Source organism: Zalophus californianus, chromosome 1 (genome assembly GCF_009762305.2).
Source record: "Zalophus californianus isolate mZalCal1 chromosome 1, mZalCal1.pri.v2, whole genome shotgun sequence".
NCBI lineage: Eukaryota > Metazoa > Chordata > Mammalia > Carnivora > Otariidae > Zalophus > Zalophus californianus.
Window position 1 is genome coordinate 59,389,725 of NC_045595.1, and position 16,256 is coordinate 59,405,980.

At 49.9% G+C, this 16,256-nt stretch overlaps 2 protein-coding genes across 9 annotated transcripts in view; one reads left to right on the forward strand and one right to left on the reverse strand.

Moving 5' to 3' along the window:
• The window catches only part of ZXDC (ZXD family zinc finger C), a 105,423-nt gene that overhangs the window by 59,851 nt on the left and 29,316 nt on the right, over positions 1-16,256 (forward strand). The window lies entirely within an intron of this gene.
• CFAP100 (cilia and flagella associated protein 100) overlaps positions 1-16,256 on the reverse strand; it is a 54,282-nt gene that overhangs the window by 17,854 nt on the left and 20,172 nt on the right. For 4 of the 7 annotated variants that reach the window (XM_027583211.2, XM_027583212.2, XM_027583208.2 and 1 more), the window contains exons 5-13: positions 15,521-15,713; positions 14,120-14,187; positions 13,874-14,037; positions 13,600-13,680; positions 12,921-13,102; positions 12,541-12,573; positions 12,338-12,464; positions 6,740-6,788; positions 6,503-6,654 (exon numbers count right to left, since the gene is read on the reverse strand). In XM_027583211.2, the coding sequence (XP_027439012.1) occupies positions 6,503-6,654; positions 6,740-6,788; positions 12,338-12,464; positions 12,541-12,573; positions 12,921-13,102; positions 13,600-13,680; positions 13,874-14,037; positions 14,120-14,187; positions 15,521-15,713 (1,049 nt within the window). Of the gene's footprint in view, positions 1-475; positions 1,129-6,502; positions 6,655-6,739; positions 6,789-12,337; positions 12,465-12,540; positions 12,574-12,920; positions 13,103-13,599; positions 13,681-13,873; positions 14,038-14,119; positions 14,188-15,520; positions 15,714-16,256 lie in introns of those variants that run through there. The other 3 variants (XM_027583214.2, XM_027583209.2, XM_027583213.2) reach the window with 3 other exon arrangements.

Sequence of the window (16,256 nt, forward strand, 5' to 3'; positions counted from 1 at the left end):
TTGATGAGATTTGACAAATTTATACACCTGTGTAAGGACCAGCGTTATCAGGACACAGAACATTTTCATCGCCCAAAAATTTCCTCCTGCCCCTTTGTATCAACTCCCCCCACCCTTCCCCAGCCACAGGCACCCAATGGGCTGATGTTGCCGTTTGTTTTTTCCCTTATGAGCAAACCTCTAAGATGGCCCCTAATGACACCTGCCTCCTCAAAGGTATTCACACCCTGGAATGTGGGCTGAGCCCAGCAGCTTGCTTCTAACCAATGGAATGTGGAATGGGATGTCACTTCTGCAATTAGGTTACATAAGATCATGACTTCCATCTTGCTAGCAGACTCACTCTGTTGGCTTTGTGGCTTGTACACTTTGAAGCAGCAAGCTGCTGTATCAGAGAGCCCGGGTGGCAAGAGACTGAGGGGGGCCTCTGGCCTACAGCCAGCAAGGGGTCAAATTCTGCCAACAGCCACATGAATGAGCTTGAAATTGGCTCCTGCCCCAAGTGCAGTCTTGGGATGACCTCAGCCCACCTACCACCTAGACAGCAATCCGTGAGAGCCTCCACAACAGAGAAGCCAGCCCAGCTGAGCCCAGATTCCTGATCCACAGAAAGGGTGAAATAATAAATGTGTGTTATATTAAGCCACCAAGTTTTGGGATGATTTGTTATGCAGCAACCGATAACCAATACAACTGGTTCCAGCACTTCAAATGAATAATTTAGTAAGTCGTCTTTGGTCCCTGGCTTCTTTCCCTCAGCACAATGTGTGTGAGGTTTGTCCATGCTGTTGCCTGTGTTAATAGCTTGTTCCTTTTTTAAGGCTGGGTAGATTTCTATGGTGTGTAATGGCCCCCTTACATGTCCACTCCCTAATCTCAGGACCCTATGGATGTATTATATTATTTGGCAAGGGAGAACAAAGGTGGCAGATGCAATTAAGGTTGCAAACCAGCTGACCTGGACATGGGGAAATGATCCTGGATTGTCTGGTCAGGCCCAGTGTCATCATAAGCGTCCTTATAGATGGAAGAGGGAGGCAGGAAAGAGAGTCGAGTGAGGGGGCGTGAGAAAGACTTGGCTGGCATTGCTGGTTTGAAAATGGAAGGGGCCATGGTGGCCTCTGGAAGCTGAAAAAGATAACAAAAAGATCTCCCTTTCAGCCTCCAGAGAGGAACAAAGCCCTGCTAATGCGTTGATTTTAGCCCAGTGAGACCCATTTTGGAATTCTGGCCTCCAGAACTACAAGGGAATATATTTGTTCTAAGGCACTCTGTCTGCAGTCATTTGTTATAGCAGCAACAGACATCTCATGCGCACGGCTTGTCTGCTCCCCTGCTGTGGGCATATGGGCCATTTCTTTTCTTTTCTTTTTTAAATTTTATTTATTTTAGAAAGAGAGAGCAAGCAAACAAGCACAACAGGGGGAGGGGCAGAGAGGAGAATCTTAAGCAGACTCTGTAGGGGAGCACAGAGCCCGACATGGGGCTTGATCTCAACCCTGAGAACATGACCTGAGCTGAAATCAAGAGTCAGACACTTAACCAACTGAACCACCCAGGCGCTCCCAGCATGTGGGCTATTTCTAGTTCTTGCCTATTATGAATAACTTCGCTGTGAAGAATCCTGGGATTTTTCTTTTTTTTGTATGTTGTCTCTAATACAGCCACACTTCCAATGTTGAAACAGACTTTTCATTTGCTGTTGTATATGTTTTTTAAGAGACTTCATCTTTAAAAGCAGTTTTAGGTTCATGGGAAAATTGGGCAGAAGGTATAAGGTTTTCCTAAATATTCTCTCCTCCCACCTGCCTTCCCTCACCATCGACATACATTTGTTACAATCAATGAACGTACACTGACACATCATTATCACCCCAAGTCCTTAGTTTCCATGAGGGTCCACTCTTAGTGTTGTGCATTCCATGGGTTTTGACAAATTATAATGATATGTATCCATCATTAGGGGTATCGTACAGAATCATTTCATTGCCCTAAAAATCCTCTGTGCTCCATTTACTTATCCCTCCTTCCCCCCAAGCCCTGACAATCACTGGTCCTTTCATCATTTCTATAGTTGTCCTTTTCCAGGATGTTCTACAGCTGGAATCATACAGTTGTAGCCTTTCTGAAAAACCTTCTTTCACTTAGTAATATGTTTTTAAGATTCCTCCCTGTCTTTCCATGGCTTGATACCCCATTTTCTTTTAGCACTGAATGATATACCCTCATTGGGTTGTGCCAAGTTTGTTTATCCATTCACCTACCGAAGGACATCTCAGTTGCTTCCAAGTTTTGGTAATTATGAATAAAGCTGCCATAAACATCTATGTGCAGGTTTTGTGTGGACATATGTTTTTGACTCCTTGGAGTGTAATTGCTGGATTATATGGTAAGAGTATGTTTAGCTTTGTAAGAAACTGCCAAACTGTCTTCCAAAGTGGCTGTCCCATTTTGCATTCCCTCCAGCCATGGATGAGAGAGTTCCTGTTGTTCAGCATCCTCACCAGCATTTGGTACTGTCAGTCTTTTGGATTTGGGCCATTGTAATAGGTGTATATAGTAGTATCTTACTGTTTTAAGTTGCAATTCCTTAATGACATCTGATGTTGAACATCTTTTCATATGTTTATTTGCCATCTGTATATATTCTTTGATGAAGTGTCAGTTCAGGTCTTTGGCCCATTTTTAATAGGTTGTTTATTTTTTTATTATTAAATTTTAAGGGTTCTTAGTATATTTTGGATAACAGCCCTTTATCAGATACATATTTCATAGATATTTTCTCCCAGCCTGCAACTTGTCTTCTCATTCTCTTGACTTTCATAAAGCAGAATTGTTAATGTTCATTGAATCTAGCTTACCAATTCTTTCTTCATGGATTGTCACTTTGGGATTGTGTCTAAACATCACCAGATCCAAGGTCATCTAGATTTGCTCCTATGTTATCTTCTGGGAGTTTTATGATTTTACATTTTACACTTAGGTCAATGATCTATTTTGAGCTAGTTTTTAAATGAAAGGCATAAAGTCTGTTTCTAAATTTATTATTTTGCGTGTGGATGTCCAGTTGTCCCAGCACCATTTTTTGAAAAGTTTATCTTTGCTCCATGATATAGACTTTGCTCCTTTTTCAGGGATCAGTTGATTGTATTTGTGTGAGTCTGCTTCTGAGCTCTCTATTCTGTTCCACTGATTATTTGCCAGTAACATAGGGCTTGATTACTGTAGCTTCTTTGTAAGTTTTGAAGTTGGATAGTGTCAGTCCTCCAACTTTGCTCTTCTCCTTTAATAATGTATTGGCTATTCTGAGTTTTTTCCTCTCCATATAAACTTTAGAATCAGTTTGTCAGTACCCACAAGATAACTTGCTGGGATTTTGATTGGGATTGTGTTAAATCTATAGATCAATTTGGGAGGAACTGATATCTTGACAATACTGAATCTCCTTACCTATAAACATGAACTAGCTCTGTTTATTTGATTCTTTGATCCATCATCAGAATTTTGTGTTTTTCCTCATATAAATCTTGTACATATTTTGTTAGTTTTATTTTTTATTTTATTTTATTTTTTATATAGAGAGAGATTGTACAAGTGGGGGAGGGGGTGGGAGGGGCAGAGGGATAGGCAGAAAGAATCTTAAGCAGGCTCCATGCTCAGTGGGGAGCCCAACTCAGGGCTCAATCTCATGATCCTGAGATCATGACCTGAGCTGAAATCGAGTCAGATGCCCAACTGACTGAGCCACCCAGGTGCCCCTTGTTAGTTTTATATGTAAGCATTTCTTTTTTTGAGAGTGCTAATGAAAATGGTATTGTGTTTTCAACCTCAAATTCCACTTGTTCATTGCTGGTACATAGGAAATGAAGTCTTGTAGAGTAACTCTGTATTCTGTAACCTTGCTATAATGGCTTACTAGTCCAGGAGTTTTTTGATGATTCTTTGAGATTTTCTACACAGATGATCATGTCATCTGGCAACAAAGTTTTATTTACTTCTTCCCCATCTGTATACAGGTATTTCTGCTTTTCTAAACTTCGTATTAGGCCACTTCCCTTTTATAAAAGACCTACATTAGTACCTGCTAACCAAAAGAAAACTAAAGAGGAAGACATCCTTGCTTTTGTTCCTGACCTTAGTAGGAAAACTTTAAGTATGATGTTAGCTGTAAGGTTTTTGTACATGTTCTTTATCAAGTTCAGGAAGTTCTCTATTCCTAGTTAACTGAGAGCTTTTATTATGAATGGGTGTTAGATTTTATCAAATGCTTTTTCTTCATCTATTGATATAATCATGTGATTTTTCTTCTTTAGCTTGTTGATATGAGGGATTACATTAATTGATTTTCAAACATTGAAACAGCCTTGCATACCTGGAAAAAATCCCACTTGATCATGATGTACAATTCTTTTTTATTCATTGTTCAATTCAATTTGCTAATATTTTGTTGAGGATTTTTACATCTGCGTCCATGAGAAATACTGGTCTGTAGTTTCCTTTTCTTGTAATGTCTTTGCCTGGATTTGGAATTAGGTTAATGCTGGTCTTACAGAATGAGTAAGTATTCCCTCTGTTTCCATCTTTTGGAGGAGATTGTAGAGAACTGGTAAAATTTCTTCCTTAAATATTTGGTAGAATTTGCCAGTAAACCCATCTGGGTCTGGTGCTTTCTGTTTTGAAGGTTATTAATTTTTGACTCAATTTCCTTAATAGATATAGGCCTATTCAGATTGACTATTTGCTGCATATATTTTTAAAAGTATATGGGGTGGCTGGGTGATAGACATTGGGGAGGGTATGTGCTACGGTGAGCGCTGTGAATTGTGCAAGACTGTTGAATCACAGATCTGTACTTCTGAAACAAATAACGCAACATATTTTAAGAAAAAAGAAAAAGAAGAAGATAACAGGAGAGGAAGAAAAGGGGAGTATGTCAGAGGGGGAGATGAACCATGAGAGATGATGGACTCTGAAAAACAAACTGAGGGTTCTAGAGGGGAGGGGGGGAGGGGGATGGGTTAGCCTGGTGATGGGTATTGAGGAGGGCACGTTCTGCATGGAGCACTGGGTGTTATGAACAAACAATGAATCATGGAACACTGCACCAAAAACTAATGATGTAATATATGGTGATTAACATAACAATAAAAATTAAAAAAAATAAAAGTATATATATATGTATATATATATACATATATATATATAATTTTTTTCTTTTCCCTTCCCTTCCCTTCCCTTTTTCCCTTCCCTTCGCTTTCCTTTCCTTTCTTTTCTTTTCTTGCCGAGATAGGGCAGTTGAGCTCATGGCAGTTAATGCATATAGGCCATGACTCTCCTGGAAAAAAAATGAAGCGTTGGTGCTCAGGGATGGCTCAGCTGGCTAAAGACCAGCGACTGGAGCGCATCTCCAGGATTCTGCTATACATGTGTGTATATGTGTGTGTCCTCCTGCCAGGTTCCTGGAATCTGGGAGGCTGCCTGCATCTCCCCAGCTCATCTCTCTCTCTCTTTCTGAGATGGAAGGGAGTCACCCTGAAAAATGTCAGTGATGGAACCCTCCCCTCCCGCAACCCGGTCAGCCCTTGCAGGAGACCTACATGCAGATCTGGGTGTTTTTCAGGGTGACTCCCAGCTTTCTAGGAGACACAATCTTGCCTGAGAGCGCTAGTAGTTTGCATCACCTGCAGGAGACTCAGGGCAGGAGATTCTCCATGACAGGATGTGGGACAACAAGACATGGGTACTTAAGAACATGACTCCCTAGGGGGCATCAAAGCCTTGGGCTGGCTTCCACCTTAGGTCTTTGCACTTGCTCTCCCGCTGCCTGGAACCCTCTTCCACCAGATCTCTGTGCAGCTTCCCATGCTCAAGAAGTGCCCAGGTCGAATGAGGCTTTCCCCTAGAAGCCTGCCCTGCCCCTCCATTTCAGCCTCCTTCTCCTATCACTGTCTATTTTCCTCTGGCACATGTCAGTATCTACAAGTCACATCTGTGGGCCAAATGTCAGCTCCATGAGGCAGGGCCTTGCTTATCTTTAGAGAACCTAGACCTGAGCCTGACCCAGAAGAGGAGCTCACCCCATGTTTGGGTGTGAAGGGATGATTCCTTGCTCCTGATGGGCTTCACCTAGTACCCCAGCCTGACTCGGCCCAGCCCTGCTGGGCCTGGTGTCAGCAGAATGCACCGGGGTGGGAACTCCTTGATGCCTCCTGCTGGCTGAAGGCTGCTCTGGGTGGGGAGGGAACCAGCCCCATGTGGCTCCACCTACCTGACCTCTTCCCACCACCCCCCCAGCTCCTCTGCCCAAAAGGACATGCCCTATCCCCAGAGTCATCCGGTAGAGCTTTCCAGAAAAGTGGAAGGTAGCGCAGGGCCAGGGCCTTGGATGGGAGGGTAGGCAGCTGTACAGCTCTGCTCCTGGTGGTTATGGGAGTCCCAGGATGACAGCCAGTGATGGAACCCTCCCCTCCCCCCACCCAGTCAGCCCTGGCAGAAGACCTACATGTGAATCTGGGTGTTTTTCAGGGTGAAGTTCAGATCATCCAGGGCCTCCTCCATCTCCTGTGTGTTCTGGATGAGTGAGAGGTTCTGCTCCTCTAGCTTCATGAAGATGTCCAGGAGCTGCTGGGGCTCTGTGAAGTACAGCTCCAGCTCCTGCAAGCAGAGCCATGTGGGCAGGCTGGCTGGGCAGCTCAGGGGGACCAGCTCCTGCAGCCCCGCCCAGAGTGGGGCCACTGACCTCTCCGTCACTGTCTGGATCCTCATACATAGTGGAGATAGAGCTTGACCTGCAAAGAGATGTGGGGTCAGGGCACTGCTGCCCAGCCTGGGGGCAGAGGTTTGGTGGTCGTCTTACCCCACCCCCAATGGTAAAGCCTCCCGGCATCACCAGGGCACCTTCCTGTTCCCTATGCCCTCATCCCCTCCTCCTCCCACCAGCTGACCTGGCAAGGGCACTGGTCCCCCTCTTGGCCCCATAGCTGTCACACAACAGTCAGGAGAAAGTTTCAAAATTCAATTAGTTCATGTCGTTTCAGTTAGAATAGAACTCAGCCTCCTCCCTGGAGCTTATAGGGCCCCTACTGCCCCTCACCGCCCTCTGCTACCCCTGAAGTTACTCCGCTCCTGTCCTACCAGCTCTCTTTCTGTTTCTTTGGGTGCTGACCCTACTGCAGGACCTTTGCACCCACAGCTCCCATTGCTAGGGTTGTCCTGCCCCACTTACCATTTATTTTTCTAAGAGGGCCTTTTCTGCCCACCTCCCCTATCTAGATTTGCCCTTGGCTCTTGTCCTTGAGGGTCCTATCCTGTAATGGTGCTATCCTGTGATACCTCAGAGCTATGCTGCAGCTACCTCTGACTGACCCTGAGCACCACACAGGGGCAGGGACTCCTCTGCGCCGGCCCTCAGGGTTGTGGGAAAAACTGTGAGCTTTGAGCACTCAGCGTGGGGCCCTGGAAGGCCCTGCTGGAGGCGATCTGACCTCAACTGACTTCCAAACCTGCTTTCATCGCCCCTCCTGGCCTCCTTCAGCCTGGGCCCTTGCCCTGGGTGCAGGTTCTGCAGGCTGAGAAGCAGGTGGGGCAGGCTCATAGCCAGAGGCATCTGGCCTCCACCCCTAGGAACCCAGGGTGAGGCCTGCTCTGGGCCTCTGACCTACCTCACAGGGAGAGGTGAGAAGTGCAGGGCTCTGTGGGAGCCCCAAAGGGGAACCCTGGGAGACTTCCCAAAGGAAGGGCCACAGTGACAACCAAAACACTCACTAGGCCTGTGCCTTGTACTGAACACTTGGCAAAGCAAATGAGGAACATGCAGCTTAGAGAACTGGCTACTATCCAAGGTCACCTGCAGGGCACTGCTGGCCCACAGGTGCCTGAGAATCTGCCCTCCAGATGGACGTTAGTCAGTGGGGTGGGCTGGACTTTAGCCCCCACTTACTCTCTCAACTGAATGCCTTGTGTAGCCCACAACCTGCCCAACTGTACTCAGTGGCCCTGGTCACATGGCTAATAGATGGAGGGACCCGGGATAGTGTGATCCTAGACCTCTCTTCTGGGGGACTGCCCCAACATGGAGCCTCGAAGCCGGGAGTGCCAGGGCTGAGGGCAATATAGGCAGGGGAAGCATGCATAGCTAACCTCTTAGAGCGTCTGTTCAACAATGAATTGGAAATGACAGTGCCCACTGGCCAGGGTTGCAGGGATCAAAGTTAACCTGAGGCCTGTGCCTGGCCCACCAATGGTGGCTGGTCTTCTCCACAAGGCACGACTATGATGCATAAAGATGAAAGTGAGCTCAGAAACTGGTAGCACTCAGGTCCCCTTTCAGCCCAAGAAGCATCAGTTTGGAACGTGGGAGGTTGGGTGGGGAGGTCATCAAAGGGGGGGGTACAGTATGCTCACCGGGGTGTGGAGATCAAGAGCAGGTGGGGGACAGAACCACGGGAGAGGGTTGCCAGGCTGTTGTAGAGAAGGAAGGACAGAGGATGGTGCACTTAAGGGATGAGCAGAAGATATAGACCTTGCAAAGGAGAGTGGCGGGGAGCTCCTGAGCCCCGGGGCCGCCCATTCTCTCCAGCCCCTGTACCGTGTCTAAGCCAATAATCTAGAAAGCTTCCAGAAGAAAACACAGGAGAATATTTCAGTGACTTTGGGATTGGCAAAGATTTCTTAAATAAGACATAATATGCACCAACCATAAAAGCAAAGATTGGCTAATTGGACTCCAAAGAATAACACTGAGAGTAATAAGACAAGTCACAGACCGGGCAAAGATATGCATACTATACTTTTACACGAAGGACTGGCATCCAGATATATAAAGAACTAATAGAAAACCAGAAGCAAAAGACCAATAAATCCAATAAAAATGTACAAAAATTGAATAGATACCTCACAAAAGAGAATATCTGAGTGGCCATCGTATTTGTCATCATGAAAATGTCATGAAGACCATAATGAGATACTACCCCACCCTTGTATTAATCCTGTCTTTTATTCTCCATATTCTGATCTTCTCACCCCTGGGGCTGAGCTGACCCCTGACTGGACAGACTGTCCCTCCCAGGGCTAGCCAATTCCGAGAGAGAGTAAAGGACACACCCTCAAATGTGCTTTTCAAGGGCAAACCAACCAATCCAAGCTTTCATAGCTGGGGCCACTATCCCCCTGCCCTGATCGCCAGACAACTGAGGATACCCCTTGGCCCCAGAGCCCTGAAATTATTCAAGCCCATCGATCCTAAATCCACGTACCCTGCCTCACTTGTTCTTTCCTGCAGAAACTGCAAGAAGGGCTCCTGCCCACAGTTCCCCCACTCCCTCTGCCTCTGTAGCCAGCCTGTTGCCTCACCCTGTGGCCCCAGGCTATGGCGTGTCCCCTCCTCATGGGAACGGAATTAAAAACCACCTGTTCAATGACATCATCTCCTGATGTGTTGGTCTTATCGAACCTCACATTTTCTATTAAGACACTATTTTCAAATAACCCCGCCAGAATACTGAGACTGACAGGGACCTACATAGCTGAATCCCAGGATCTGACCTGACCGGGCGGGACCTGGGGCCTTTGGAACCCTCTTGCTTGCTGGCCGGAGGGGATAATGTGGCAGCCAGAACCGGGGTCTGTTTGGCAGAAGCTGCTAACGCTTAACAGAGACTCACTTCGTGACCCAGCAATCCCACTCTTACTTCCAACAAAAATAGTGCTCATGCAAAAGAGTGCTTCTACAGAAAAGTACAGGAATGTTTGCAGCAGTTTTAATCAGAATAGCCAAGAATTAGGAACAATCCAAAAGGCTCCCAATCGAATAGAGGACCCAAAGAATGGGGCTTCTTCACGAGGTGAGACACTAAGCAGCAATGGCCAAGAACAGCCTGCTGCTGCACACCACACAGACACACAGCGAAGACACGCCGGGCCCAGAGAGCACACTGGTGCTGTTCTTAGTGCACTGAGTTTCAGAACAGGGAGAGTGGCCCAGGGCAACAAAGGCAAAAATAGTGTGAACTCACTGGTGTGGGGTCTGACTGAGGAGGGCCTGAGGGAGTTCTGGACATCGGGAATGTTCTATGTCTGGACCTGGGTGTGATTACACGGGTACGTATGTGTGTAAAAATTCAAGTGCTGTTCAATTAAGATTTGTTCATCTTGTGATCTCTTGATAGCATCAGTATGAGAGAAAAAAATAAAAGAAGACCTGAGTCTGATCATGTCACTGCTTTGCTGAAGCTTCCCAGCTCCTGTAGGCTCTGGACCTGAGGGTGTCAACTCCACCTGGCTGCATATGCCCCAGTTTTCTCACCTGCCTTCCAGGAGGTGGTGGGGCTTGGGGTGGCTGACTGGAGTAGCAATGGGGTAGGGAGCAGGGAGGGAGGCAGGGGGGCTGGGGCAGGAGGAGGTCTGTCTTGTGGTCACTGGTCATGGCTGGAGAACACTGGTGGGTATATGTGAGGTGCTGGGCACTGCAGGAAGAAATCCAAGAGGTGTGTAAGAGGTGCTTAGTGGTCCCAGAGGCGGGTGCTGGAGGGGCTAAGGGGCAAGAGTCCCTGGAGTTGGAACCTGGTCCCAGGAGGAGGCAGGGCCTTCAGCTGGAGCATCCAGGATGACTGAGAGAGCTGTCAGACACTGGAACGACTCTGCATGACCAGCAGACCCAGCCCTGTGTCCCCTGGGACAGTGGATTTCGTGTCAACTTCCCTAGGTCCAACGTTATTCTAGATGTTTCTGTGAAGATGTTTATTAGATGAGATGAACAAATCAGTAGACTTTGAGTAAAGCAGATGACCCTTCATAATGTGGGTGGGCCTCATCCAATCAGTTGAAGGCCGGGAGAGCAAAAGACTGACCTCCCACAAAGAAGAGGGAATTCTGCCCGCTCACTGCCTTCAGACTCACGCTGCAGCAGCAGCTCTTCTTCCCTGGGTCTCCACCTGCCAGTGACCTGCCTTGGCTCTCCAGTCTTGCCATGCTGGCTCGAGGGGGCGGGGTCATTTCATGGGACAGGTGAGCACCCTGGCAGTGGCCCCTGGAGCTGTGAAGGCGAGCACCTGATAGCCATCTGAGGCTGTGGTCAGTGTCCCTCCCCACAGTCACATATCATGAATATCGCCCCAACAGCGCCAAGAGGCCAGGGGCTAGACAGGGGAAGCTGAGAAGGACTGCCTCCGGAGGCACCCCTGGCTGTGTGGGTAACGGACAGACAGGGAGATGTGCAGGGTCAGCTCTCCAGTAAAAGGAAGGATGGGTGTAAGAAAATCACCTTTGCCTGTATTTAGGTTGAATCATGGGGAAATGCCGGTATTCATTTGAGCTACAGAACAGCAACTTCATACGGTTCAATGTACTGTTAACATAAAAATGGCTGGAAAGGGGCGCCTGGGTGGCTCAGTGGGTTGAGTGTGGTCATGAGCTCAGGCTCCGTGGGGAGTCTGCTTAGGATTCTCTCTCCCTCTCCCTCTGTCCCTGCCCACCCCCGCCCTGGCTCACACGCACATGCTCTATCAACTAAATAAATCAATCTTTAAAAAAAAAAAAACCAAGACGGCTGGAAGGGTTTGCAGTAGATAACAAATCTCACTGCAATACCACCTGTGGCTTCTTGGCCCAACAGTCTGGGTGGGGAGGGGCTGGAAGGAGGGGCACCGGGACGGGGTAGGGGGGGCTGTAAGTCTTCTCAGCTTATACCTTTCTATAGAGTTGTGATTTTTCTGAATGTATTACTTAGAGAACCCCCAAAACTAAACAAATTTTCAGTGAGGGAGGAGGAGAAACTGGGGGTGACCCAGCAGCAAGGGGAGGTGGGGGGTAAGGCTCTGGCCTTGTAGGCAGAGGGGTTTTTAAGTGGGGGTGGGGACAAGTCTGCATTGGCTCATGGATCTGTTTGGGGTTTCTGTTTGTCCCTCGCACGTTTTTAACAAGATTTGAAAGTAACTATCACACTTAAATCTGGGTAATTTTTGTAAAAATCCAGACTCTGGCTTCTGTCGAAAGGCTCTGGAGCTCTGGCCTCCTTGGCAGGCGGCACGTGCCCTCCCGTTCAATGTGCCCAACTTGGCTGCCTGCACCCGTTTATATTTGACTGTCCTGTTAGCACCCGAGTGGACCACCTCAGGCATAAGTTGATTGAATTGGACAGAAATAAAACTGTTTAGAAAACATCTTGATTTTGGTGCTTAAGTCCGACTCTACACCCTCCATGTTGGGAACAGCCCTTCCTCATGGTCTCACCCTTCCCGGAGAGGCTGGGCTTGTCCTAGGGCCACCTGGCCTGGAGCCACTGGGGAGTACTCCCTACCAGGCCCCAGCCACCTCATTGCCCTACCCTAGACCCACTCACCCTTTGGGGTCTAGCCCACTACTCATGCTGGGCTGGCTGCTATGCTGGAGGCTCATGGTGCTGGATAGGAGCCGCCCTGGCCGGGCCACCTGCGGGAACTTCCAGGGTTTCTTTGGGCCTTGCCCATCTGGAGGAAGCAGAGGAATTGTTTCCATGCACCCTAGCCCAGGGCAGGACACCTCCAGCTTGGGGCAGCCACGTACCTCTGGAGCTTGTTTTGCCCTTGTTCCCTGGTCCTACAGGAAGCAAGGGAGGGTTCCAGATGGCTTCGGCTGGAGCCAGACCTTCAGCAACACTGCTTGAGGGCACAGGGTTCCCCAGGACCCTCCCAACCCTCTTCCCCTGTTTCAGAAAGACATGCGTGGGAGGAAAGCCCCTGGGGTCTGAGTTAGAGCAGGCCCTATCTTCCCCGAGTGGATGTGTGGGCCGAGCCATGAGGCCCTAAGGGGCACCTGCTGCCTCTGGCTGGGGCTTTGTGAGGCCTGGAAGGGGCCCAGCCTGTGGCCTGGACCCCTCCAAAGCCACTGCCAGCTGGGCCCAGGGTCTAGATGGACCCAGGGACCCACTTTCTCTTTTCTGCTACCTTTGTCCCCTATTGTGGAGAATAAAATGTTCTCTTTCGGGGGCTCGGTGCCCTCCTTTGTCTTTTGGAGATCCAGGTGCTTCTTCTCCTTTCCTTCCAGCCACTCCTTGGGCGACAGCTTGTATAGGAAGTCCTTGTAGATCTTGTAATGTTGCAGAGTGTCTTCAAATTTGGAGATTTCACTAGACCCGGGGAAGGGCTGGTGAGGTCAGGTTCTGCCTCCTGGTACACCCCTGCAGAGGGGACTGCCCCTGGAGCCTGGCCAAGCCTGGCATGCTCCTTGTTCTCCTGGGGACAGGCCCAGCAGCACTGTTGTGCTGGGGAGAGAACACTGCCCCGCTGGGGACCAATGTGGGTCACACCTCCACAGTCACAGCTGTCTGTGACTTTGGAGTTGCAGTGGACCCTGGGAACCCTCTCTGTGTGCCAAGTGAGCCCTGCCTCCTGGTGTGGCCTTGGAAAAGTCACTGAATCTCTTCTTGGCCTCTGTCACCTCATCTGAAAAATGGGCAGCTGCATCCTGCAGGGCTTTGAGTCCCTAAGCTATTTAGGTTTGAGAGGTGAGGCGATGAGGTTTGTGCTGTGCAGGGGCTCCCTTTGGCTACGGGAGAGGGGCGGAGGGAAGCGGCAGCAGACCAGGCAGCAGACCAGGATCCGCAGGCTTGCCCTTTGAGCTCACCTTTTGATGTTCATGATCTGGGTGGTCAGGTCGCGTATCTCAAGGATCTTCTCCACCTTTGCTTTGGTCTCCTTCTCAGCCCTGGCGGTGGGGGTGGGGGCGGGAGCCAATCGCAGATTGTTAAAGGGGGCGTGTGGGGGTGGGGAGCTGCCAGGGGCCGGGTCGGGGGAGGGAGCGGAGGGGGGCTGGGCAGGTTGGGCGCAGGTGCACAGTCCCCGGGGGGCACGGGGGTAGGGGGCGGCGGCGCGCGGGCTGCCCCTTCGCTAGGGCTCACGCTCTCAGGGCCTGAACGGAGCTGCGGTCATTCTCCCGGAGAAACTCGTCGAACAAGGCTGCGTCCTTCTCCAGGGACTTCTCAGCCTGCTCCAACTGCGCTTCCTCCTTGGCCGCCAGCATCTCTAGCCGCTGGATCTCGCTCCGCTTCCTGTGCAGGGCGTGCTGAGGGCCACCCGAGCGGGGGTCAGGCTCCTGGCTGGGGGAGCCCCCTCCCGGGCCCCCTGCGCACTGCAGCTGGGCCAACCTGGATAAGAAACATCTGCCGCTTCTGATTAAGGTAGTTGTCCATGTTATTGGATTCCATCTTCCTTTCTGCAAAGAGAGGAGGGAGGTCTCTGGGCCGCGGGGTGGGCAGTGCGAGAGACCCGAGCTTGGCCAAGGATGCCACTCCTGGCATATGCTCTGCTGGGAGGTCCAGGTTATTACAGGGACTCTGGGAGATTGAGCTCTGTCTCTAGCAAAAGGAGAGAAGGCTCTGTTTATATATTACACTCTGCCTGGCTGGAGACTGGGCCAGGTGGGAAGTCCTTTCCTATGTCTGACTTGAGCCTCTCTTGCTGTAGTACTCTTCTCACCTGGAGTGAGACTCTGGACATCCCTGCCCTGAACATTTCATCCAGCTGGACCTAATAACAAAAGACTTATTAGGCCAGGACCTGCATTGGGGTGGTGAGAGAAAAATGCGGCAGCATGATCTCTCTTTGGGGTACTCTAAGCCCCCAGGATCCAATTTAGGTAGGAGCTAAGTCGACACACCAGGGTTTAAGCCAGGTGGGAGGAAATTAAAGTGGGCATCTGGAACACCTTCTGGAGGGCAAACAGAGAGGCAATGCAGCTGGGGCTAAGGGCCACGGGAGCCTCCTTCCCTTCTCTTTCTGGAGAGAAAGGCCTAGAAGCTCCCTGACTTTGGAGAGGCCAGGAACGGGCTGTGGAACCATGTGGCTCTCTGCAGAGCAGAGCACAGGAAGTGTCAAAGTGAGCTCAGGGCTCTCCACCCAAAACCACACCATGGGGTCAGGGGTGGAGGCTGGGGGTCTCTTTGATTAATATTCCCATTCAGTACACCTGCAGTCCAGTTGGGTTCCAGGACTTTATCATCTGGGCTGGTAGAATGTTAATGTATATTCAGTACTTAAGATTTCCTACTGGGTCATAAAATTAATAACAGCTCACACACACCCACACACACAGTTCCTTCTCATTATATGTAGCATCAAAAGACGTTGAATCACACAACCCACGAGGTCGGCACTGTCGTTGGCCAGGAGAGGAAACTGCTGTGCAAAGGATTTGAAGAGCCGGCCCAGGATGGCAAGGTCACTCAATGCTGAAGCTGAGATCTGAACTCGGGGAACTTAGTTCCAGACTGACACCCTTTACCGTCAAGTTAAGGGACTATATTTTACATGTGTGCAGTCTGCATTCACGGGCACCGTAACGTTCCGAATGCATGCAATACTGGGATTCAAAGGCTTTTAGATTTGCAGTCCGTCTGGAATTAATCTGTGTGATGGCCGGAGGCAGGGTCAGACACAGAAAAGACCCCTCCCCCTTCCCCACTGCACCGCAGCCCTGACTCTCCAAGCAATTTAAAAGTACTGCCCATGCACGAAGGGCAAGACCTGACTCCCGGAAAAGGGGGCACCTTTGGTCATGTGGAGCTTCCACGCCGTGTTGTCGTGGAAGGCGCGCAGCCGCTCTGCCTCCGCGCGCATCTCCTGGTCCTGCATCTCGTCCTCCAGCTGCAGCTCCCAACGCAGGCTGGTGTGCTTGGCCGACACTTTGGACGAGTACGTCATCTTTTGGTGCACCTGCAGGGTCATCTTCTGCTCCCGCTCCTGGTGGTCGTGGCCAGGCGGAGTCGGGTGGGGTCAGCATCTATTTCTACCCCCTCCCCACCAAGCCTGGGACGAGCCTCCTTCCCTGGGCGTCACCACGCGAACCAGGGTCGCACGGCCTTGAGGGAATGCACTTGCGGAGCGGGGGCCCGAGGTGCACACCTGGTCCGGGGTGCGCACTCGCTGCGCGTGGAGAAGGCTGTGGAGCTGTGTGTGCTTGTGGGAGCGCCTGGGGGGGCAGTCCCTAAGCACAGCTCCCTAGTCGAGAGGAAATTGGGCAGGAAGCGCTTCTAGAGAGCGGGGTGAAGGGGGGGTCGCCAGGTGAAGTACAGGATGCCCAGTGAGATGTGCATTCAATAGTGCAGGGACATACTAACAGAGGATTCCTCCTTTATCTGAAATTCACACTTACTGTGATTTGCTAAATCTGACACTCCAAGGTTCAGGGAAACTAGATCTTCTAAGTTTCCAAAAGAAACTCGAAATCCATGGGGCGCCTCGGTGGCTCAGTCAGTTAAGGGTCTGCCTTCGGCTCAGGTCATG